The sequence below is a fragment of the Musa acuminata genome, chromosome BXJ1-8 (assembly GCF_036884655.1).
Source record: "Musa acuminata AAA Group cultivar baxijiao chromosome BXJ1-8, Cavendish_Baxijiao_AAA, whole genome shotgun sequence".
Taxonomy (NCBI): domain Eukaryota; kingdom Viridiplantae; phylum Streptophyta; class Magnoliopsida; order Zingiberales; family Musaceae; genus Musa; species Musa acuminata.
The window spans coordinates 30,489,373-30,514,050 of record NC_088334.1 but is presented as its reverse complement, the minus strand read 5'-3'; the positions used below and the strand labels follow the sequence as shown (position 1 = coordinate 30,514,050).

The following is a 24,678-nucleotide window of genomic DNA, read 5'->3' as shown; positions in this document are numbered from 1 at the left end:
TTGCCCCGTGGTTTTTACCCTTCACATTGAAGGGGTTTTCCACGTATATCTTGATGTTCTATTTGATTGTGCTTCTATTTAATTCTGCTGCGTATTATGATCTTCTAGTATTTGTTCATATACAAAGGTTATTCCTCTTTATATCCCCATCAACTGGTATCAGAGCGGGATTTTGGTGATTTAATTTTTGTATTTGAACATGGAGGCCAGTAATATTTCTCGCATGATTAGTTTGAATGGAAATAATTGGATGATATAGAAACCAAGAATGGAATATCTCTTGTATTGCAAAGATTTGTATGGACCTTTGTAGGGGGATAGTGCAAAACCTACAACTATGACAGATGATGAGTGGAAGAGGTTAGATCGAAAAACAATTGGGTTTATTAGACAATGGCTTGATGATAGTGTCTTTCACCATGTTTCTACTAAAATTTCTGCATATTCTCTTTAGAAAAAATTGGAAAGTCTCTATGAAAGAAAAACAACTGGCAACAAAGCTTTTTTTATCAAAAAACTTGTGAACCTAAAATATAGAGAGGGTGCTTCTATTGCTGAGCATTTGAATGAAACGCAGAGTATTACTTACCAGTTATCCTCTATGAAAATGTCTCTTGATAATGAGTTGCAGGTATTGTTACTTCTCAGTTCATTACCAGAAAGTTGGGAGACACTGGTGGTTTCCCTTAGTAATTCTGCGCCAGATGGTATTGTCACTATAAGTCAAGTAACAAGCAGTTTGTTGAATAAGGAGTTGAGAAGAAAGAGTTCAGCAACATCTCAGTATTGATTCACAAGCACTTATCTCAGAGAACAGAGGAAGGTCAAAGTCTAGAAGTATGGGTAGGAGCAAGTCAAGATAAAGAAAAGATATTATTTGCTATAACTGTAGTGAGAAAGGACATTACAAGAACCAATGTAAGCAACCTAAGAAGAACAAGAAAAAGGAAAAAGAAGTAGAGTCTACAGAGTCAAAGGATAATACTATAGCTACAGTGCAGGGTGGTGATTATTTGATTTTGTCTCCTTCTGATGATATTTTTCTTATGTGTGTCAGGATCTTGAGTGGGTGATTGACACAGGTGCTTCTTATCATGCGACACCACGGAGGGAGTTTTTTGCTACATACAGGTCTGGAAACTTTGGTTTTGTCAAGATGGGCAACTATGGCATAGGAGACATCATTGGCATGGGTGATATCCATTTAAAAACCAACCTTGGCTGCAAGTTTGTACTTAAGGATGTGAGGCATGTGATTGACTTGAGGCTGAATTTAATTTCAGTTGGAAGACTAGATGATGAAGACTATGAAAGCAGATTTCACAGAGGGCAATGGAAGCTCGGTAAGGGTTCTCTGGTTATAGCTAGTGGAAAGAAATGTCACACTTTGTACAGGTTGCAGGCTAAAGCTTATGGTGAGTATTTAAATGCTACAGAGAAATACTTCAGTATGGAGTTGTGGCATAGGCGATTGGGACACATGAGCGAGAAGGGGCTACAAGCTCTTTCCAAGAGAGAGGTATTGCCATATCTCAGATGTATACATCTGAACCCTTGTATTGATTGTTTGGCTGATAAACAACATAGAGTTTCATTTGCTAGTGCTGCTTTGTCTAGAAAAATACATGCCTTAGACCATATTTATACAGATGTATGTGGTCCTTTGAGGACAAAAACTCTTGGTGGATCTGTTGATGTTCTTGGTATAAGTGGTGCACTTTATTTTTTCACTTTTATAGATGATTTTTCCAGGAAAGTTTGGGCCTATGCTTTGAAGACCAAAGATCAGGATATTAGTATCTTCAAAGAGTTTCATGTCAGGGTTGAAAGGGAGACAGAAAGGAAATTGAAATGCATAAGATCAGATAATGGTGGTGAGTATACAGGATTATTTAATAACTATTGTAGGTCACATGGGATCCAACATGAGATGACAGTTCCTGGTACACCTCAGCATAATGCAATTGCAGAGAGGATGAACCGCACCATCATGGAAAAAATTAGATGTATACTTTCACAGGCTAAGCTACCCAAAAGGTTTTGGGATGAGGCTTTGAGGACTACAGTTAATGTGATCAACTTATCACCATGTACAGCCCTAGATGGTGATGTTGTAGAGCATGTATGGTCAGAGAAAGATGTTTCCTACAAGCATTTGAGAGTATTTGGCTGTCGCGCATTTGCACATATTCCAGACAATGAGAGGTCAAAGCTGGATGGTAAGTCTAAAGAATATATTTTTCTTAGTTACTCATATGATCATTTTGGTTACAGGCTTTGGGATCTAGAAAAGCAGAAGGTATTCAGAAGCAGAGATGTAGTCTTCTTTGAGGATCAAACCTTTGAAGATTTGAAGAAGAAGACACAGGCCAAGACTTCTGCAGAAGGATTAGCAGATTGTGACCCAGTTATTCCTCTAGTATATCATGGTGATGGGGGAGATGTGCAGGAAGATAGTGTAGAGCCTGATGTTGATTTACCTGCAAGACTTGTTGAGCAAGAAGAAGTAGGAGAGCAAATTCCAACAGAACCTCAGTTGAGAAGATCTTCTAGACAACGTCAACCTTCCAGAAAATACTCTACAGATGAGTATGTGATGCTTACTAATGCAAGTGAACCAGATACTCTACAAATGAGTATGTGATGCTTACTGATGCAAGTGAACCAGAGAATTACCAGGAAGCAGTTGAAAGTGAGCAGAAAGAGAAGTGGTTAGTTGCTATGCAGGAAGAGATGGATGCTCTTCAGAAGAACCACACTTATAATTTGGTGCTGCTACCAAATGGAATGAAGGCCTTGAAGAACAAGTGGGTTTTTAGGTTGAAAACTCAAGAATATTGTTCTCAACTAAAGTACAAAGCTAAATTGGTTGTGAACGGCTTTGGTCAAAAGAAATGTATTGACTTTGAAGAGATTTTCTCTCCTATTGTTAAAATGTCTTCTATTCATGTTGCTCTTGGTATTGCTGCTAGCCAGGACTTGGAAGTTGAGTAGTTAGATGTGAAGACAGCTTTCCTTCATGGTGATTTGGAGGAGGAAATTTATATGGAGCAACCAGAAGGCTTCAAAGTCAAAGGTAAAGATAATTTTGTCTGCAAGTTGAAGAAGAGCTTGTATGGGCTAAAGCAAGCTCCAAGACAGTGGTACAGAAAGTTTGATTCATTTATGATAGAAAATGGATATAAAAGAACGGCTTCAGATCATTGTGTGTACATCAAATGGTTTGGTGAGGATTTTGTTATTCTCTTACTTTATGTTGATGACATGCTTATTCTTGGGAAAGATATGTCTAAAATTGACAGGTTGAAGAAGGAACTGAGTGAGTCTTTTGCAATGAAGGACATGGGGCCAGCAAAGCAAATACTAGGCATGTAGATTTCCCGTGACAGGAAAAACAAGAAGATTTGGTTGTCACGGGAGAAATACATCTAGAAGGTATTGGAAAGATTTAGTATGAGCAACGCAAAACCAGTTGGTTCTCCTCTTGCAGGTCACTTCAAGTTGTGCTCAGAACAGAGCCTGTCAAGTGATGAGGAGGAGAAAATGCAAAAGGTTCCTTATGCTTCAGCAGTTGGAAGTTTAATGTATGCAATGGTATGTACGAGGCCGGACATCGCATATGCAGTGGGTGTTACTAGCAGATTTCTTGCAAATCTAGGCAAAGAGCACTAGGCAGTAGTGAAGTGGATTTTTAGATATCTCAAAGGGAGCTCTAAGGTTTGTTTAAGCTTTGGAGGTGGACCATATGTGTTGACAGGTTACACAGATGCAGATATGGCAAGAGATATAGATACGAGAAAGTCTACTTCAGGTTATGTACTTACTTTTGCAAGGGGAGCTGTGTCATGGCAATCCAGGTTGCAAAGGTGTATTGCTCTTTCTACCACAGAAGCAGAATATATTGCTGCTACAGAGGTATGCAAAGAAATGTTATGGATGAAAAAATTATTACAAGAATTGGGGCTGAAACAGGAAAATTATGTGGTGCATTGTGACAGCTAGAGTGCCATCAATTTGTATAAGAACCCAATATTTCATTCCAAATCAAAGAATATAGATGTCAGATACCACTGGATTCGAAATGTATTTGAAGAGAAGCAGTTGTAGCTTCAGAAAATTCATACAGATGACAATGGAGCAGACATGTTGACAAAGACCTTGCCAAAAGAAAGACAGGAGATATGCTGATAGCTGGTCGGCATGGCTTCACATTGAGGAGTCATGGGACAGCCTTCCTTATGGGCTGAAGGGGGAGGTTGTTGGGCTGATAGCCCATATTCAGCCCACACTTAACCTAACCCTAATTAAGATTAGGGGGGTGTGGTGGCTGCGTTTTAGAAGCAGAAAAAGGCTATAAAAAGGTAGCAACGAGGCAAATCTTGTGAGCCACGGGATTCAAATGAGAAGTAGGAGAACAAGGCAGAAAAGGAAGAGAAAGAAAGGGAAGAAGACAAGGACAACGCAGAGAGACTGTTCTCAATCATCTAGCAGTGTTCTCATCTCAAGTTAGATCAAATCTACAGTAGACTCTTGCTGTGATTACTTGGGGAGGTTTTCGATATTGTGGGCAGTGACGTGATCCTTGTATCCCAGTTATTCTCTTGTGGTTGTTGCTAGGGTTTAGGGCAAGAGATTGAGATTTGTATATTCATTATTCTCATAGTGGATTATCTCTAGTTTGCCCCGTAGTTTTTACCCTTCACATTGAAAGGGTTTTCCACGTATATCTTGGTGTTCTGTTTGATTATGCTTCTATTTAATTCCGTTGCGTATTATGATCTTCTAGTATTTGTTCATATACAAAGGTTATTCCTCTTTATATCCCCATCACCTCTTACTCGTCGGCATGATCATTGTATAATGATTTTTCCAGTCAAATCTCCAGTAAATACTCAGCCATATCGGTATCCACATCTCCAAAAGGATGAAATAGAAAGGATTTTAAAAGAGATGCTTGAAACAGGAGTTATTCGGCCAAGTTGCAACCTATACTTTTCACCAGTGCTACTTGTACGCAAGAAGGACGGAACATGACGAATATGCGTTGATTACCGAGCTCTCAATGGCATAACCATCAAGGATAAATGCCCTATTCCAGTAGTAGATGAATTGCTAGATGAAAGGGAGCACAAATCTTCACAAAGCTGGACCTTCGATCCGGGTATTATCAAATACGAGTGTATGAAGAAGTCATACCGAAAATCGCCTTTCGAACACACAACGGCTATTACGAATTTTTACTTTCTTCAACAAAAGGTGAAATATCTTGGGCATATCATACCAGAGGAAGGTGTGATGGTGGACCCCTTCAAAATTGAAGCAATGCAAAACTGGCCTACCCCGAGGAACATAAAATTGCTACATGGCTTTTTGGGTTTAACAGGCTACTACCGTAAGTTCGTGAAAAACTAAGGAAAGATCAATGCACCACTTACTTCCTTACTGGAAAAAGATGTCTTCCAATGGTCAGACAGAGCCTCCACTGCCTTTGACAAACTTAAGGCAGCCATAACGATGACGCCCGTGCCAGCGCTACCAGATTTCAACCGACCCTTCATCATTAAGGCCGATGCATCTGGAGATAGAATGGGAGACGTTCTCATGCAAGATGGTCGACCACTCACATACATTAGCAAGACATTGTCTCCCCCCTATCAAAACATGTTAACATATGATAAGGAGATGCTCACCATTGTGCACGCAGCAACGAGGTGGAGATCGTACTTGATCATGCGATACTTTCAAATCAAGACTGACCATAAAAGCCTAAAATATCTCTTGGAGCAGAAGATATCTTCCCCCGAGCAGCAAAAATGGGTAACAAAACTTCGTGGATTTGATTATGAAATAATTTACAAAAGGTGGAAAGAGAATGTTGTTGTAGATGCGCTTTCGCAGCTACCTGAGCAAGCTGAATTTTTGGTCATTTTACTTCCAACCAACGACTTCCTTGAGGATATTAAGATGGAATGGCAGGAAGATTTGGAGACTAGTAAGATCAAAAAAAAATTAGAGGAAGCACCAAGCTCCGTGGCTCATTACAATCGGGACTCAAAAGAATTATGCTATAAGGGACGCATTGTGCTTGTGACAAATTCTACTTGCATCTTCAAGAGCAGATTTTGGACAAAGTTATTCCATATGTAGGGTACTAAATTGAAAAGGAGTATGACATATCACCCACAAACCAACAGCCAGACGAAAGTTTTAAATAGGTGCTTGGAGACAGCCCAAAGCCACCCACCAAATATGACTACCCAAAGAGAACTCCAGACCCAGCCAAGTGCCATTATTGATCGACGGATCATGACTCGACGACGACGACCCACTCATGAAGTGCTAATACAGTGGGCGAACCTACCAATAGAAGATGCCACTTGGGAGAACTATGATGACTTGAAGATCAAATTCCCAGAATTCACGAATCATCAGCCTCGAGGACAAGGCTGATTTGAAGAGGGCGGGTCTGTAAAACCTACCTAAGCCGACCTCTATTAAAGAGATGAAGAGGTCGGCTAGGGTTAGGAGGTTGTTTCTTAGAGAAGAATTAGGAGTTGTAAAGGAATATGAGTCTTGAGTAGGAGTCCTATTAGGAGTTAGGGTTTAGAAGCCCTATAAATAGTCATGTATTCCTCCTCTTTTCATAAGCAATAGATGAATCTTTTCTGTAGCCTTTGAGCAGCAACTTGGAGGGAGGAACCCCTATAGAGTTCCAAGGAGGCCGATCCCCTAAAGAGATCAACCCCAAGTTTAGAATCTGCAATGTTTCTAACATCTAGGCAGTGGTACTGCCCAAACACAATCTCTAAGAGACTGTCAAGCAGTGGTACTGCTTAGTGGCAGGGTGCCAGGTGGTGGTACTACCAAACTAGGTAGTGGTACCGCCTAATGTTAATGCTACAAGCGATGGTACTACCCAGCATAGGCGGTGGTACTGCCAAGACCCAAGAAACCCATGATGAAATACTTTTAGGCTCCAAGTTTGAATCCACTTGAGGCATATAGGTATCCCTCTCATCCCTAGTTAATATACACAAGAATTGAGAGCAAAAAGAAATAAAAATGCTGTTGTAATCTTGTGAGAACTCCTCTCAAGCTCTAAGTGTTAGTCTTATTTAAGAGAGGAGTGAAGGGGGTTGTAAAGGTTCTCTCCTGAACCTATCAAAAGGAGAATCAAGTTGTAAGGGTAGTTAATCTTCGCCCATTGAAGGAAGATCGTTAGTGGATATCGGTGGCCTCGACGGAAGAGGAATCAGGAGCGGATGTAGGTCACGACGACCGAACTACTATAAAATCTGGTTTGCATTTCTGCTTTGTTATTTACATTTATTGCAAACTGCCATACTTCCTCATTACTTTAACTACACACTCTTATGAATGTGTTTTAAGTTAACATCTTTCCGAAATCGATTTTAATCAAATGAAAGATTTTTGAACCGATGTAATTTTATCTATTGCACTAATTCACCCCACTTAGTGCTGACTCGATCCTAACAATTGGTTCATCCAGTGCTTCATTCGATCCTTTGGCCCATCGTCCTCTCCTTCGACGTATTGCTCAATCGACATGTTGACTCCTATAACTTTCGATCTCCTTAGCGCAATGTCTGATCCTTCAGCCTGATGCCCGAACTCATGGCATGAAGTCCTTTAGGGTACATCGACCGATCTTCCAGCTCGACGTCCAATCTCCTAACATGTTCCACTCTGACCCAACGTTTAATTCTTCTTGCTTTAATCGATTTGCCTTTTCTAATCGAAGTTAGTCCTATGTCACTCAAAACGCGGATTAGATCATAAACTCATCAATTGATTTCATCATCAAAATTCGAGATTCAATAATCTCTCCCTTTTTAATAATGACAACCAAACAGAGTTTAAACTAAACTCCCCCTATCAATATGTCATAATTTAAATCATGAATTATTGCAATACATCATATCATTACTTCTATCATAAGTTCAAGTATTGCATCCAAACCATCATATATAATAAAATTTCATTATACCATGCATGATCATCATCATACCTTCTCCCCCTTTGTCATCAACAAAAAGGAAAAGTGCAACTAGCAAGTTTTTGAGATATAATTTTAAATCATTGCATTATAAACATAATTTTAAGTTTTTGAAACATCATTGCATATATCATTATGCAAGCTAGCAAGTTTTTTAGATATGAAAGTTAGCAAAATTTTTGTGTCTTTTGAGATGTGCAAGATAGCATGTTTTTGCATCTTCTTGAAATGTGCAAGCTAGCAAACTTTGCTTCTCTTTTGAGATGAGCAAGCTAGCAAGTTTGCTTTTCTTTGGAATGTACAAGTTAGCAAGTTTTACTTCCTTTTGCAATGTGTAAGCTAGCAAATTTAGCAAGTTTTACATCATTTTAGAACATACCAACTAGTAAATTTTATAACATTTTAGAACATGCAAGCTAGCAAATTTTATATCATTTTAGAACATACAAGCTAGCAATTTTTCTTTTCTTTATGATGTGCAAGCTAGCAATCTTTGCTTCACTTTTGAGATGTGCAAGCTAGCAATTTTATCTCCCCCTTTGTCATTGTCAAAAAAGAATGGAATAATACAATGTTGTAATTCTTTTCCCTTTACATTAATTTTAAAATCATAACAAATGAGATATCAAGAAAAATTTACGTCAATACTTCAATCATCAAAAATGAAAGATCTAGTCATGAATACCAAAAGACCATGAGTCATTTTTAACATATCTCTTCTTTTGTAAATAGAATGAATGATAGAAAATGATATTGATTCAAAAAGAAAACTCATGTCATAAAAATTGAGAAATCTAAATCATGATCCAAAAAATGTATAAGAAGAATTTATGCATTTGGGAGATTTAACAATTTACCTAAATTTAACATTCAAGCTAGTACATTTAGTTCTCTTGAGATGCTAGCAATTTTCTTTCTCCCCTTTGTCATTGTAAGAAAGAAGAAGAGGAGAATAATATAATGGTATAATTCATTTCCCTTTACATCAATTCTCTAAGCATCATATAAGGTATACAACCATAAATAAAAAAGAATTGTACATAATGAAAATCATGTCAAGAAAGATGTAATATCAAAGATCATGTGAATACTAAAAGACATAATTCATTTTGATCTCCTTTAAAAAAAATGAAAAGATATCTTATGGGACCGAATAGTAAGAGAAATAAGTCATGAATTCCAAAAAAGATATTCTCTTTAGTAAATAGCAAAAAAGAACATAGGAGAATAAAAAATCTTGATTTATGTATAAGAAATCTCAAGTTGTCAAGATCATTATTTATATATTAAGAATTTCAAGTTATAATTCCTAGAATTCAAAATAAAAATCATTATTCATTTAGATACTTCTCTTTTTGTAAATGGTGAAAAATAAACATAGGAGATAAAAGATCTTGATTCATTTGGAATAAATCTCAAGTATCAAGTGAAAGATTTGAAAAAAAGTCATTCAAATTTAAATCATCAAAATCACTTTCATAGTTTAAGAGATTCAGAAAATAACATAGATTTATCAATCTCTTATTGAAAAACTCGATAAGAGAGAGATTAAGAAATTTTTAAGAAAAATATTTTTTTTATATGTTTCAATTTATGTGATTTATTTCATATAAGTATGCCTTTGTCTTTTATGCTAAATAAAAATATGCATCATCGTTTAAAACTAAAAAAGCAAATTTCATCATAAAAATCATCAAGATCAATAAATCACAAAAATTATCATTACTTCAAATCATTATACATAATTAAATCATTAAATCATCAAGCATGATTTCATTAAACATAAAATATTTTCAATCAAAATCAATTTATTTTGGCTAGTGAGCTTTGTGAAGTGTGTTGAATCTCTGGTCATAAGCCTTGAGCATCTACTATCCAAATTTTATTTTTGCTCCTAGCTTTCGATTATAGAGTTATCTATAAGAAAGGTGGGTTTGCTATAGGTACCCATTTGACTTTGGGTCTCTCATTGTTGGATTTATCTCTTATTTTTTGACATAAGATCATTTATTATTCCTTTAGGAACCCAAACTAATATATGCAAGTCATATTTTTTTAAATGAACATTTATATGCAAAATGATTATGTCTACCACAAAAATTATATTTGTTTTCAAATGAAACATTTAATGTGGGTCCTTTAACAAATATAGTTAGCTTTTGTTGAGTATTACTACTCACAAAGCTAGTTCCTTTTTCTCTACGAACATGACTCTTATTGGCAAGAGTCATGTTTAAAGATTTACTACCAATTTTAAATTTATCTAACATGTTGTAATAACAAATTTTCCTTTTTGCATGAATCTAATTCTTCACATTTAGTGTAAGGAGTTAATATGCAATTACCATGCTCATTTTTTAATTTTTTAAATTCACTAGTAAGAGAAGTATGATCCTTTTTTAACAACTTATATTTTTTACCAACTAGCTTACATCATCAAATAAATTATGAAAAATATTTAGTAATTCATCGTAAGGTAAAGACATTTCAGTTGAGTTGTATACCTCATCGTCGAAAGTCATCAAGGCGTAGTTTGCCACCTCGTCTTTGTTGGTTAGCTCCTCGTCTTTGGATGTACTTGATTTGTCCCAAGTCGTCTTGAGTATTTTTTTCTTTTTTGGCAACTTTTTCTTTTTAAATTTATTTTTGTTCTTAGTTTCATGTTTTATGATTTTTTTAAATTTACTTGTAAGGAGATCTATGTCATCATCACTTTGAGCTTTCGCTCGAGTGGTCTTCTTTTATTCTAAGTGTCAAGTCCTTCCTATTCTTTGCAAGGTTATTCTCAAGTTCATCATGTGTAGTACATATCTTTTCGTAGGTCATCAAAGACCCAATAAGTTCTTCAAGCAGAAAGTTATTTAGGTTCTTTGCTTCTTGTACTATTGTTACTTTAGGATCCCAACTTTTTGGAAGGGATCTTAATATCTTGTTAACAAGTTCAAAATTAGAAAAACTTTTATCAAGTGCTTTTAGATCATTAACGATATCCGTAAAATGGGTGTACATGTCTCCAATGGTCTTGCTTGGTTTCATATGAAATAACTCATAGCTATGAATCAAAAGATTAATTTTTGACTCTTTAACCATACTTGTGCCTTTGTGTGTGACTTCGAGTATATGTCAAATCTCATGTGTAGTTTTGCATATAGAAACTCGATTAAATTCATTTTTATCAAGAGCGTAAAATGAAGCATTCATTGCTTTAGCATTCAAAGAGAAAGTCTTCTTCTCCAAATCATTCCATTCGTTCATTGGTTTGGAAGAGTTTTCAAAACGGCTTTCAACAATGTTCCATAAATCAAAATCTATAGAAAGTAAGAAAATTCTCATTCTAGTTTTCCAATACGTGTAGTCCGTCCTATTGAATATGGGAGGACAAGTGATAGAAAGACCTTCTTCATTATCGGTAAAAGCTATTTCTCTTGGGTGTTAAACTAAATGAGAAAACCCTTGGCTTTGATACTAACTGTTAGGACCGAAATTGATACTAAGAGGGGGGTGAATTAGTGCTTTCGTAAAAATGATGGTTTGAAAACTTCGTTTGATGAAATCATATCGGAAAGCATTTAAACTTAGAGAGCACGTTTGTAAGCATAGTGAGAGTAGTAACCAAATAAATTAGTTTACAATATAAGAATGAAAAGCAAAACAGAAATGCAAACTGAGTACGCTAGATTTATAGTGGTTCGATTGTCATGACATACGTCCACTCTTGATTCCTCTTCACTCGAGGCTATCGACTTCTACTACTGATTTTCATTCCAATGGGCGAAGATCAACTACACTTATAATTCTTTTCTCCTTTTCATAGGTTTAGGAGTTAACCTTTATAAGCCACTCACCCTTCTCTTAAACTAAAACCAAAACTTAGAGCTATAGGGGAATTCTCAAGGATTTACTGTATAGTTTTCACACTATTTTTGTTTTAGTTCTTCTCTTGACCGAGTAGGGATGAGTGGGGTATTTATAGGCCCTAAATAAATTTAAATTTGGAGCCAAATCGGTCTCATCCCGGGTTTTTAGGGTACTGGCGGTACCACCGCCAATACTAGGCAATACCACCACCTGTCAATCTGACACTGGGTGGTACCATCGCCTAGTCTAACAGTACCACTGCTTGACATAGTATGGGAGATTGTGTTTGGGTAGTACCATCATCTAGTCTAGGCGATACTATCACCAGACCCTACTATTGGTCATTGAATGGGCCAAACAATAGGACTAATTCAACCCTGATTCATGCCCAATTGGCCCCTAATTGAGTTAACATTATTTCATCCTAAAACTGACTCAATTAGTCCTAAACTAACTTGATCTAGACACATGATTACAAACATGAATCATATATTGTCCTGCATGTCATTGGTTCATCCGACGCTTCGTCCAATCCTTCGGCTTCGGCGTATTACCCAATCGGTATGTTGACTCCCGCAATTTTCAATCTCCATGGCGCAATATCCGATCTTTCGGCTTGATGCCCGAACTTATTGCACGAAATCCTTCTATTGGTATGTCGACCGATCCTCCGACTCAACGTCTAATCTCCTGACATGTTTCACTTCGGCCCAACATCTGGTTCCTTTTGCTTTCATCGATTTACCTTTTCTGATCGAAGTTAGTCCTGCATCACTCAAAACGTAGATTAGATCATAAACTCATCAATTGATTTCATCATCAAAATTTGATATTCAACTGTTATCAATTTTTTAATTTTTATCATAAATCAAGCATTTTTCATCATAAAAAATAGCATAATATCTTTTCTCAACAATTATCATATGCTAAAGAGATTTTGTTTTAAACCCGGAATAAACATCACATCATTAATAACTTTTACTAGATTTGATATTCACAACAACTATTCTTTTTTCTTCCACTTGAACTTTATTATCATTTCCCATCTATACTATAGATCTAATAGAATCATTAAGTTTTTGAAATAAATTTTTATCCTCTGTCATATAATTATTGTATCCACTATCTAAAAACTAAATAGATCTAGAATATTCTTCATTAAATGCTATAAAAAAACATATTTTCTTCATCTTATTTTCACTAATATTTTCTTCATAACAATTTGCTTGAGTTTTGTTCTAACAATCTTTTTTCAAGATGATCATATTTTTTACAATAAGAGTAGAGAGGAACATTTGGATTATTGTTTTTGTACCAAAATCCTTTTCAATATGTCCAACTTTTTTTCAACAAATATATTGATGGGTTTCTTTATTTCCTTCATTAGAGTTCCTCTAACCCTCATCTGATCAGCCTTATCCCCTACCTCGAGCACCAGATCATCTGCGGCTTCTACCATTTTGATCTTTCCAAGATTTGATTTTTGAATTTTTTATTTGATCCTTCTTCTTATCTATCTTCATTTGAAAAGTATGTTATGAAGTTTCATCTAAAGATATATTTACTTTTTATTCATGAACTAAGAAAGAGCCTATTAATTTATCAATAAACAATGTACTTGTATCGTTAGCTTATTCTATAGTAATAGAAATCTTATCAAATTTAGAGATAAACTTCATAAAATATTTTTTATTACAATTTAATCTTTTAGGTTTTCACTACAAGATCTCATTTAATTCACAATAAAAAAGACTTTTAAAAAGAAATCAGTAATAGTTTCAGAATTTTTCATCATAAGAGTTTCAAATTCATGTCGAAGAATTTGAAGCTTTAAAATTTTTACCTTGTATATACCTTCAAACATACTTTTTAATATTTTCTAGGCTTTTGTCGATGTTAATGGAGGAATCCGAAAGTGGATGTAGGTCACATTGACCGAACCACTCTAAATTCTTGTTTGCATTTCGTTTTAAGCAATTTACTTTAACTACAAATTGCTTCTCCTCCTCATCTTGCTTTTACTATGCTTACGCTCTCTTATGGTTCAAGTTGCTATCTTTTCGAATCGATTTTCATCGAACGTACGAAATATTTTATGAAATCGAAAAATTTTTCACTGTACTAATTTAACCCCCTCCCTCTTAGTGCCGCTCTTATCCTAATAAAAATATGGTCATATGACTATTGACAAATTAAAAATAACCAAAACCTCATTAATATGTGTGTTTGTATAGTATAAATTTGAAATACCGGATGCAAAGCGGTTGGTGTTACATTAAATTAGAATCGTGTTATAAGTACTTTTAGTTTGGGGATAATATTAATCAAAATTACTCTATCAACATCAATTCACGTTAAATCACATTATATATATATATATATATAATCATGTCTATATATTATGAGTTTAAAAGAAGTAAAGTGTTATAAATACCGTGACATTCATATTGAGAGTGATACTAACATAGTATTTCTATATAATTTTTTACTTCTACCTATCGAATACCTTATGTTCATTACATGTGATCAAATATACATCTAATACGAGACATGATTATCGTAAGATTCTGTCAAGTTATTAATCCATTAATAACTAATTTTACCACGTTAAGTGAAAAAAATAACCATAAATTTAAGGAATAATAATAATTTATCCTATATGTATCTAGCAAAATAATGTTATAGCTCGACCAGGACTATACTGAAAAAGAATAGTGTAATTTCTTTTTTTTTCGAAACGTTTTTCATCTTGATTTGAAATTAAGAAGCAAAATAATTTGGTGGGTGGAAATAAGGGGGAAATCAATCGCTTTACGTTAAAAAAAGTGAACACTTTGGATACAAATGTCACAATGCGATCCTTATATATACAATTTACAATGTTATACTGACAAATCCTCATAAATTTTTGATAATTATATATTATTATAATTATTTTTGTTTCCATAGCCGTAGACTCTATTTTTCAAAATAGCAAAAGTGTCCTCAATCACTTTTTTTAATTTTTTTTCTCATTTTCTTTCTTTGATTATATTCAAGTAATTTTTCTCATGAAGTAATTACAAATTCACCTTGAATTAGATAAAAATAAAAAATAATATAATTTCATGCTTTTAAAGATTGAAATAAATAACAAAGTGCCAATTTTAAGACTTAAAAATTGAAAAAAAAAAAAAGTGCATTTAGACCTTTGCAAGTTATTTCTAAGGTTTCTTAAAATTTTAAAAAATTTTGAAAAAAATGAGTTAGACGATCATAAAAATAATGTAACCTCATTCAAAAATAATATAATCTTCAAACAAAATTCCCTAAAATCTTCGTTCATAATATTCAGGTGGTTTCTGGCTCAAAGTGGCTGTAAATTTATCTTAAATTGGGTAAAATAAAAAAATATAATATTCAATTTTCAAATACTAAAATTAATAATAATAATAATAATAATAATAATAATTTTTATATATTTAAAAAATAGAATGTCATAATTAGGTATTTGTTCGTCATTTCTAATGTTTTCTTAAAAAAATTTAAAAAAAAGAAGATGATGAGTTATATTATTTTTTAATGGAATTAGGTTGTTTTTTAATATGACCATTATTTTTTACAGAGATTATGCTGTTTTTGAATAAGACCTTATTTGAATAAGACTTTAATAGTTTATTGTAAACTCTTGGACTTAAATGTTGATTTCATCATTTGTCTCAAAAATAAAATTACACAAACACAACTAATATAATCACATTGATAAAAAGTGCAACTTAATTATCCAAAAATTCCCTCTCATAATACTTAAGTGATGTTTGCCCCCAAATGATTATAAATTCACTTTAATGTGGACAAGATTGAAAATATGGCACAAGTTGAAGTTTTCAAGCACAAATTCACTTTAATTCACTTTATATTTTTTATTTTGATAATAATTTTATTTAATTTTAAAAATATTTTTATGTTATATTAATATTATTTGATTTTTATTAGCATTATTTTAAGTCCGATCTATTGTTGACTTAAATCGGGCTATATATATATATATATATATATATATATATATATATATATATATATATATATACTCCTATCCCATACAAATTCCTGTAAACAACGTGGAGTGGCTGGCAGACAGACCAAAAGCCAGCGGGCGTATTCTACGTAATTATAGCTGATACAAGCAAATTTGAAGTAAATCTTTGCATGATGCAATTACGGGTGGATTTATTTATTCCGACAACTTCGAACATGCTTGATTTATTAATGCCTTTACTGAAAAGACTATAAACAAGTTATGTTATAACTACAATGATAGGATAAAAGCTTAAGTAATGTTCTTGCTTATTATCTACAAGTAGATGATATTATATACGAGAATATACTAAAGATTGTTGTAAGACAAATCAATCATTTGATCTACTACTACCTGCAACGGTTTTTTACTTAATTTCAACTTACATTCATCTTATTGTATATCCATTTCTTGTCTGTCAATTGCGCTGCATTGTAAGTCCAAACCACGTGTATCTAGGTGAGGAAAACAAGATGAATGGAGTGCGAGATACCACGAATCAGATGCAACAGTAATACAATAAAAAACTAGTCAGCCACAGCAAAGACAGATAAAATAAGGATTGAACACAATAAGCTGGCATTCTTCTCCGGAAACTCGGAAATTTCAACTCAGGAGACAACAGTAAACTACATGTCATACTGAAACACAATCAAGATATCTAAATCTGCAATGTGATGGTGAGAATAAAACGTTCAGCTACCAATAAATTAGGGCACTGAATATTGCAAAACGAATGCACTTATGAACTAAATAATACACTTGCTGGCTTGAAAGAATGTGGTTTGTACTAGAGAAGCTAGATTGACCTTTATCAGCTATATTCTTACACAAAAGAAGGGTAAAAAGGGAGCTTACTTTGTTCCTACTGTTATGGTGAAAAAGTAGAGCTTGAGGACTACAGCAAGAGCCAACTGCAACAGGAATATTCCAGCAACGATTAGAAACCACCTCTCACCTGCAGATTTTATGTGTGAACGAAGATTCAAGGCAACAAAAGCAGCAGACATGAATCCAGCAACACCAACAATCACCCATCTGAATATCTCCACAGGTACGATAGACAGACACTGTAAAGATACAATAGGGATCAATGTTGTATAACTTCAAAGTTTGATCTTCACAACCATGAACTGTTTGGAAGGTACTAACAGAAAGAGGCTAGAAATATATAGCGGTACTTATAAAAAAATGCAGCAAGTATAATACAATCAATCATGTTATAATGAAACCCTTGCTTTTGGCTTTTAGGATTATGTTATGGACTCACACAACCAATGAAGTTTTAATTATATTTCGCTTCATACAAACAATGACTTGCAGCTCAAACTGACACCCATATGTATCAGAAATTAGAGATTCCATCAAATATTTGTGGATGTGCTCATAGTGGGTCTGAATGCACTTTACTCTCTCTTTCTCTCTCTCAAACTTCAAAATATTCCCAGAAAGCATATTCTCACATTTTTGTAAAATGATTGCTTTTGTGTAGTGCATGATATGGTTGAACTTGGACCCCACAAAATATATAAATGACAATCTTGCAACAAAAATACAGCGCTATTTCTTAAGCCATAGTTCAATGAAGACTGAATTACAGAAAAAATGTGTCATCATCATTTACAAAAAAGGAAGAGTAAAATCATTTGAAGATCAAATATGATGTCATTTTTTTAATCAAAATTGAACCAAATATTTGATTGTTATATGAGCCTGGTTTACAGCGCGATTTGAAGATTTTACCACAACCAACAAGTCATACACTACAAAGTTTGTGAATTAGCAACATGACCCTGCAAAAACAAATGCTGTATAATGAGCTTAATCCACATGTCATAAACTATCAATACGATCATTAACTTTATGAAGCAAGGAATTATTCTATGACCAGCACTTTAGCTGGCATTTATCTTTCCATGGATTGGCAAATGTTTCAGATGACCAAAAAAAATCAGCATAATAGCATATTTTTCTGAAACCTATTTGGCCAATAAATATGTAGACTGTTCTAATTCATGCAAATTGTAATTCAAAAACATGGAAACCAATTTAATCATGTACAAAGTACAAAGTGCAAATCTAAATATCGTATTCCAAATTGAAACACAAAAAAAAATCAATATCTATTAATGCTTGCAGATACACACTCAAAGAAAACAGCTTCTATGCAAAGCATGCTAAGAAACAGGTTCAAGGATAAACAAAATAGAAACATAACATGAATATGTAGCTTACCGAGGCAGGAATGAATATGAACAGAGAGTAACCATATAGACACCAAAGTTGAATGAGGCCAGATGGTACCGAGAAGTACTTGAGAATAATGTATAAACCAAGAGGAACAAAGGTAACATAACCATAGAATAAACCAGCAGACCAAGTAACCAGGTTAATGTCATAATCCCACTCTTTCTTCTGCAATTTGTGTGCCACATATGTGACAAATGTGCCAATTGCAGCTGCTACAAAGATCAAAGTCGTGCATATCCAGAAAGGTCCATACCTGCCAGAGGCATGAAATAAAGAAACAATAACGTAACATTATCATGTGAAACATAATTTATTATAACATCAGATATAACCACAGAATAACTAATGGACAAATTTATACATCTGATAAGGAAAAAAAAACTAAGTTAATCCCATGAGGATAGAATTTTCCACAGTTGCCGCACCTAGGAATATCAGTGATCAACGTATCAAGCAAGTTGGAGAACTAAAACACCTGAATCATTTAATACATAACTGGAACTTAAAAGGAATTACTACATAATCTTCAGCATATTTTCAGAATAGGCAATTAGGAAACAAAAATAAAGGCACAAAAGAGAATTGTACAAAAAGTCAGGATCAAATGACCCACTGTATGTAACACACAACAAGATGTTTTTAAAAATCATACAAAATTCAAGATATTTGACAACTTGAGGTTGCATATGACAGACATTACCACTGTTAGGTTGAAAACACCCTCTAAATGAAATTTCACTAATTTCCATAGTTAGATATTTTAATTAGTGCCAAAAACTCCATGTGAACAACTACAAATATTGTTTGAATAAAATCAATTTCAATGATGATCCTAATTTAAAATATCAAATAGGATTTCAGCTTTTCTGTCCTTGTTTGTCATAACCAGGTCATAAATCAGCATTCAGGTACTTTATATACTTCATCCATAAGCTATGACAGTCCATATTCATCATGATTTAATCCAGTTTAATTGATGACCAATTACATCAATTTCTCAGTTAGTTCTTGAGATTCTCAAGTTTTATCTTCTAATTAAGCTCAATTACCAAATCACAATAAATCAACTCAATTGATCATTCAAAGCATCAATTGTTATTATGAACAGTCTACTTTAGTCCAAATTACCTATTTTAATAACTACTTGTGTCAATTCAGTGAATAGCAATTGATGCAAATGACCTAAATCAAGCTTGATTTGATCATCCAAAATATATTATTATGACAAAGTAACCTTGAATCTTAATTATAGAACAAAACATCACCTTCCCATTTTACCTAGATAATTTACTTACACCTTTATCCATAACTGCCACATTGCCATTTTCAAGCCACCAAATTCAAAATTATTAGGAAAAAATGGACTCATCGCTAGCTATAACAACCTCACAAGTCTGTAAATACCCTCTCATTCCATTGTTAAAACCATTTTCTTGATTACCTCCCCCCTTCCCCTTTCTCTTCATTTTCTGAAGGTAAATTTGTTAATTGTTAGAACGAATAAACTAACCTTCCATCTACAGTCTAAACTTCATAGCTTGAAAATAGGTCAAAGTCCATTAGGAACAAATTACTAACAAGTAACAAGATCTATAGGGGCTCCAGCACAAGCAAAGAATAAATGTAGAGCTGCAACCTTCTTTCATCAAAAGCCTGATGTTTCAATATATCATGTTTCAAAACAGCCTAAAACCAAATATTCATCTTCGTAGAATCTGTATTTTGACAATCAAGTTCTTAAGAACTCATATCCAACTAAGGGAAGAAAGGTGTAGCAAGTTCTTAAGAGTTCATATCCCACTAAGAAAATAAACAGTCCAAAATGAAAAAAAAGGGGCAATCACGGTTTAATTTATCGCTCCACATGGTGAATGCACGTGTGAATAAATGAGACATCACACAATCAAGAGATAGTATAACGCAGCAGCACGAAGATGGCTGGGGCGGGAAACATACAAGTCGGGGTTGTCTGCTGTCTTCTCCGTGAAGTTCCCCCTGAACGGGAAAAGGGAGTCTCTGATCCTTTCCACCACGTCCGCGGTATCGACATCGAAGTAGGGTTTATAAGCGCTCACCGTGAATGATTGCATCCACCCGGTCGGCTGGGGCTCGCTCGATCCCCCTGCAGCCGGCTTCGAGAAGGTGTCTGCGAATGTTATAGCAGTCATTAATCCCAGATCCAGATCGAAAGTGGATAAATGATATGAATGAAACGGAAGCAATTAAGTGAAAATAAAAAGGCGGGTGATCGAAAGGAATCGAGGGAAAACCATCGGCATCAGAAGGTGGGCGGAAAACTGCGGATAGCTTGCCATGGGTCTCGGAAGAAGGTGGAAAAGTCTGGAGATTGGACTCTGCAACATCACCAAAAGACGCAAGAATTTAATTTAGAGAAAAAATTTTAACATATTTTTTCCTCAAAAAAGAGAGACGTCAAAATAAGAAAAAAGAAAAAAGAATGCGAGATCCAAATGCAAATCGAAAGGAACCGGGATGCAGCGAACCCTAATCATTACCTGTGAATCTGACAGTAGTAATGCGATCGGGGCCAGAGACGACCTGCAAAATACAAATCAATCAACGAGGAGGGGATGCAGGATTGTCATATCGATAGATCTGGAAGAGATCGGTCGATCCAGAAGAGATGGTAGAATCACGTACAGGAGCAGCAGCAGGGACGGAGCCGGAGACCTTCTGGTTGTCGATGGAGGTGTAACCTGACATCATCTTCTCTTCTTTCCCGTCTCTCTTCTCCGAGCTTTGCCCTCTTCCCTCAGAGTTGGTGCTGGTTTTTTTGGGTGGTCACATTTTATTTCTTCCCTTCCAATACCCCCAGCCCAATCGCGCGTAAATGACACGCCTTTCGTATTAGGTTATTAGCCTAAACGAGTCAGATATTTTACATGTCTGGGAGTTCCACAGTGTAATTTTACGTGTCTCGTTTTCATCAGAACTAGCTTAAGTCTGACCCATGATGGAGGAGACTATTTAGAAAGAGAGGTTCAATCGCATACAAGCGTCATCGTTTTCATTATCTTGCAAATTAGTCATCCTTCTATTCTTGGATACAAGCGTCGCCCAACACTTCGATAAAAATTAATCAATAATAAATATACATTATTAGAGCTACATTGGAACGAGAAGAAGTTTACGATCAACATCGCAGCTGCTATCCTTTGTTGAATGAGATGGAAATGTTTGGCAGTCGGGGGAGTAGGGTAACACCCAACGGCTGGTTTTATACTGAAGCAGTGGATTGGGAACATGATTTTGCATCTTAGGACTACTGAGAGCAAAGATAAGGTTCGACTGACCGAAGAGGATACGGATGATGAAACCAGCTGATAAGAGGCTGAGGGTTCCACACAATCCGATAGTTCATGAGCCACATCTAGAAGTTCTTACCTTTGAGAATTCATGGTTGATCACGCCAATGACCGAGTTAATGTTGTAACTGTTTTCAAAGGAAGATAATGATCCAATGATTTCTCGAATCTAATGCACATTCACCTGATAAAACAAGTCCTATCTTGCATATGAACAATTTAAAGAAATCATTAAACACCTTGATAATATGAGATGTGAGATCCGGTAAAGGAAAGAATATGATCGGTTTGATCTCTAAAATTAATCTTCTCTTATCTGAATGTATAAGAGGAGTCTTTTTCGTCTCTCTAACTCGCAGGCCTTCGATAGAAGCATGATCTTATAGAACATGCGATAGTATTTAGAACATAAATGATCTTATACGCCACTTCTAATACCCTCACGTGTCAAGCTTTCTTGACCACTCTAAGAGAGAACGTCAAATGGTGATTTTATCACCTTCCATTAACCTCAATAACATTAGAGCAAATGGTAAGGGGATTTAAGCTTTATTTCATCAACAACCAATATCTAAAGATGGTTGCTACAGTCATACTATCTATCGTACATGGTGATGACAAGTCATTGGCAGACTATCATGAAGTTGAAGTTGATGGAGTTGAATGATGATGATAAGCCGTTACCAAATTACATCATCAAGTTCAATGATGAAACTTGGTAGGTAATCTATGCTTTCAATAGCCTAAAGTCAGGTTTCTTTGATCAATTGTAAAAACTTCTAATGATATTCCTCGACCAACTCCAAAGGCACCCTGGGGAGCACCCTGGGGAGTCAACACAGCTCCATTCTGTTATGAAGATATAAATTCATCCTAAACACTCGTGTGGCAATTATGACGGATAGTTGGAGTGGGGGAAGGCTCGACAGATATAATCACGATGTATTACTTGTTCACCTGATGTGGACTCTACATTGGACTGAGATAGTCTAGGCTTCCCTAGGACTTTGGAGACGGGCCGGTCTTTATTTTATCGAGACCCCTACACAAGCGGTTAGTGTCGGGAGAATTTTCGACCCAACACCTCCGATAGTAAAATTAGTTATGGAGTGGGAATAGTAGAAGTTTTTATATCCCACATTTAGGCTTTAGGGGTTGACTTTTATACTTGAGCACGATGGAGAGAGGTTGATAGTTGATTAGGGTGGACTCGTACATCCTTCAAGGGCTCATTTATATCGACTATTGGTTGGTACATTTCCTTATGGCGCATTGTCATCAAAGGATTATGTTAGGACTCTAACTAGAAGAGTCATAATTGAGAAGGACATTCATGTAAAACTTACCTAAATCGACCCCTATTAAAAAGGTGAAGAGGTCGGCTAGGGTTAGGAGGTTATTTCTTAGAGAAGAATTAGGAGTTGTAAAGGAATAATAGTCTTGAGTAGAAGTCCTATTATGAGTTGGTTAGAAATAGGAGTCTTGAGTAGGAGTCCTATTAGGAGTTAGGATTTAGAATTCTTATAAATAGTCATGTATTCCTCCTCTTTTCATAAGCAATAGATGAATCTTTTCTGCAGCCTTTAAGTAGCAACTTGGAGGGAGGAACCCCTATAGAGTTCCAAGGAGTCTGATCCCCTAAAGAGATCAACCCCAAGTTTAGAATCTACAAGGGTTCTAACACCTGGTATCATAGCAACATTCTTGGCATCTCGCTGCCCTTCCATAGCCATCCATCAACCCTCCACAGTCGCCCAAAGTAATTCCCACAATTGCTTAAATGATCGTCACCAAATTCCACCGTCATCTCCACCACCGCGAATCATCCTTTGATCTCCCCGTGAATTGCAACAGGTTCTGGTTTCCTACCTTACTGCTGCTGTAATTTAGTTATCCTTATTCTAAAATCCAAAAAAAAAATTGTTCCTATATTGCTGCATAAACTTTTCATCACAAAGTTTTCATCTCTACGATGAAAGATACATTGTAGAATTCCAACCGCATAGCATCGTCTATTTGATCTTGTTATTATATTTTTTCTATCCAAATTTTTATGAAATTTTTATGACATCTTTGACACTTCCTAATAGCAGATTTCCCTTTAATTTTGTCAAAAAATTCTCAATATAAACTATTGATCTTTTACATCTATTCTGCTATACTTGAAAATCTGCACTGTAAAATTTCAACCGCATAGCACTGTTTGTTTGATCTTGATACAATGTTTTTTCTGTCCAAATCTCTATGAAATTTTTATGATAGCTTTGACACTTCCTAACAGTAGATTTTCCTTTATTTTTATCAAAAAATTCTCAATATAAACTACTGATCTTTTACGCCCAATCTACTATACTTGAAAATCTGTGCTGCAGAAAATTACAATCGCATATTGTTACCTTAACCCATCTATTACAATCTCTTTTGAATGAAATTTCTTATACACTTCATAGATTATCTTGGCTTCCATCTAAGGTTGATCTATTGAGAAATTCATCTCTAAAAATGATTTTGTGTTGATGCAAATTTTCATCGTAAATTGTTAAAATTTTTCGACGAGAATTCTGCTATCGTAACTTGCACCAATTTTCTTGTTGTTACTGCCAAAATTTTCTTAATTAAATTGGACATCCTTACTATCATATAAACTAAGATATTGCTGTCAATTCCCTCCTCAAATCTCTCAAATTTTTGGTGAAAATTTCATCTAGAAACCACTGTTTCTTCGACGATAATTCTGCTCTTACAAGACAGCACAATTCTGTAATAAATTTCCATTGATTTCTATCAAACCTTTGCTGCCATCTACCACAGATCTAAAACTTTCATCCATAGCTCTAAAACTCTACCAAACCACACCCTCAAACTGCACCCAAAACAGCAACAAAACAAGCCTAACCAGCAGCCTACATCCATCAATCCACCAACCCTTTCGATCATCACTTCTCTCAACCTATACATGCCTTTAACCCGATAACAAAAGAGGGATCTTAACATCACAGATTTGGAGACATATATTATGACATCTAAGGAGGCAATCAATGCTAAATTCGAAGCCTTGGAGGCGCGAATAAAGGATAAGATTCGGACTTTCTTAACTGAACTCAGTTTGGGCCGACCACTAAGCCCGATGAAATCACATCAAGGAGAGAGCTCTAACCAATCGCACCAAG

At 35.1% G+C, this 24,678-nt stretch overlaps 1 protein-coding gene across 1 annotated transcript; it reads right to left on the bottom strand.

Moving 5' to 3' along the window:
* Positions 1-16,613: 16,613 nt before the first annotated feature.
* Positions 16,614-21,025, bottom strand: LOC135587713 (uncharacterized). Its single transcript, XM_065079410.1, has 6 exons — positions 20,844-21,025; positions 20,699-20,741; positions 20,453-20,536; positions 20,139-20,328; positions 18,168-18,435; positions 16,614-17,002 (listed from the first exon to the last, which is right to left on the bottom strand). The coding sequence occupies exons 1-6, from the start codon at positions 20,907-20,909 to the stop codon at positions 16,787-16,789; spliced, it is 867 nt and encodes a 288-aa protein (XP_064935482.1). The 5' UTR covers positions 20,910-21,025; the 3' UTR covers positions 16,614-16,786.
* Positions 21,026-24,678: the final 3,653 nt, after the last annotated feature.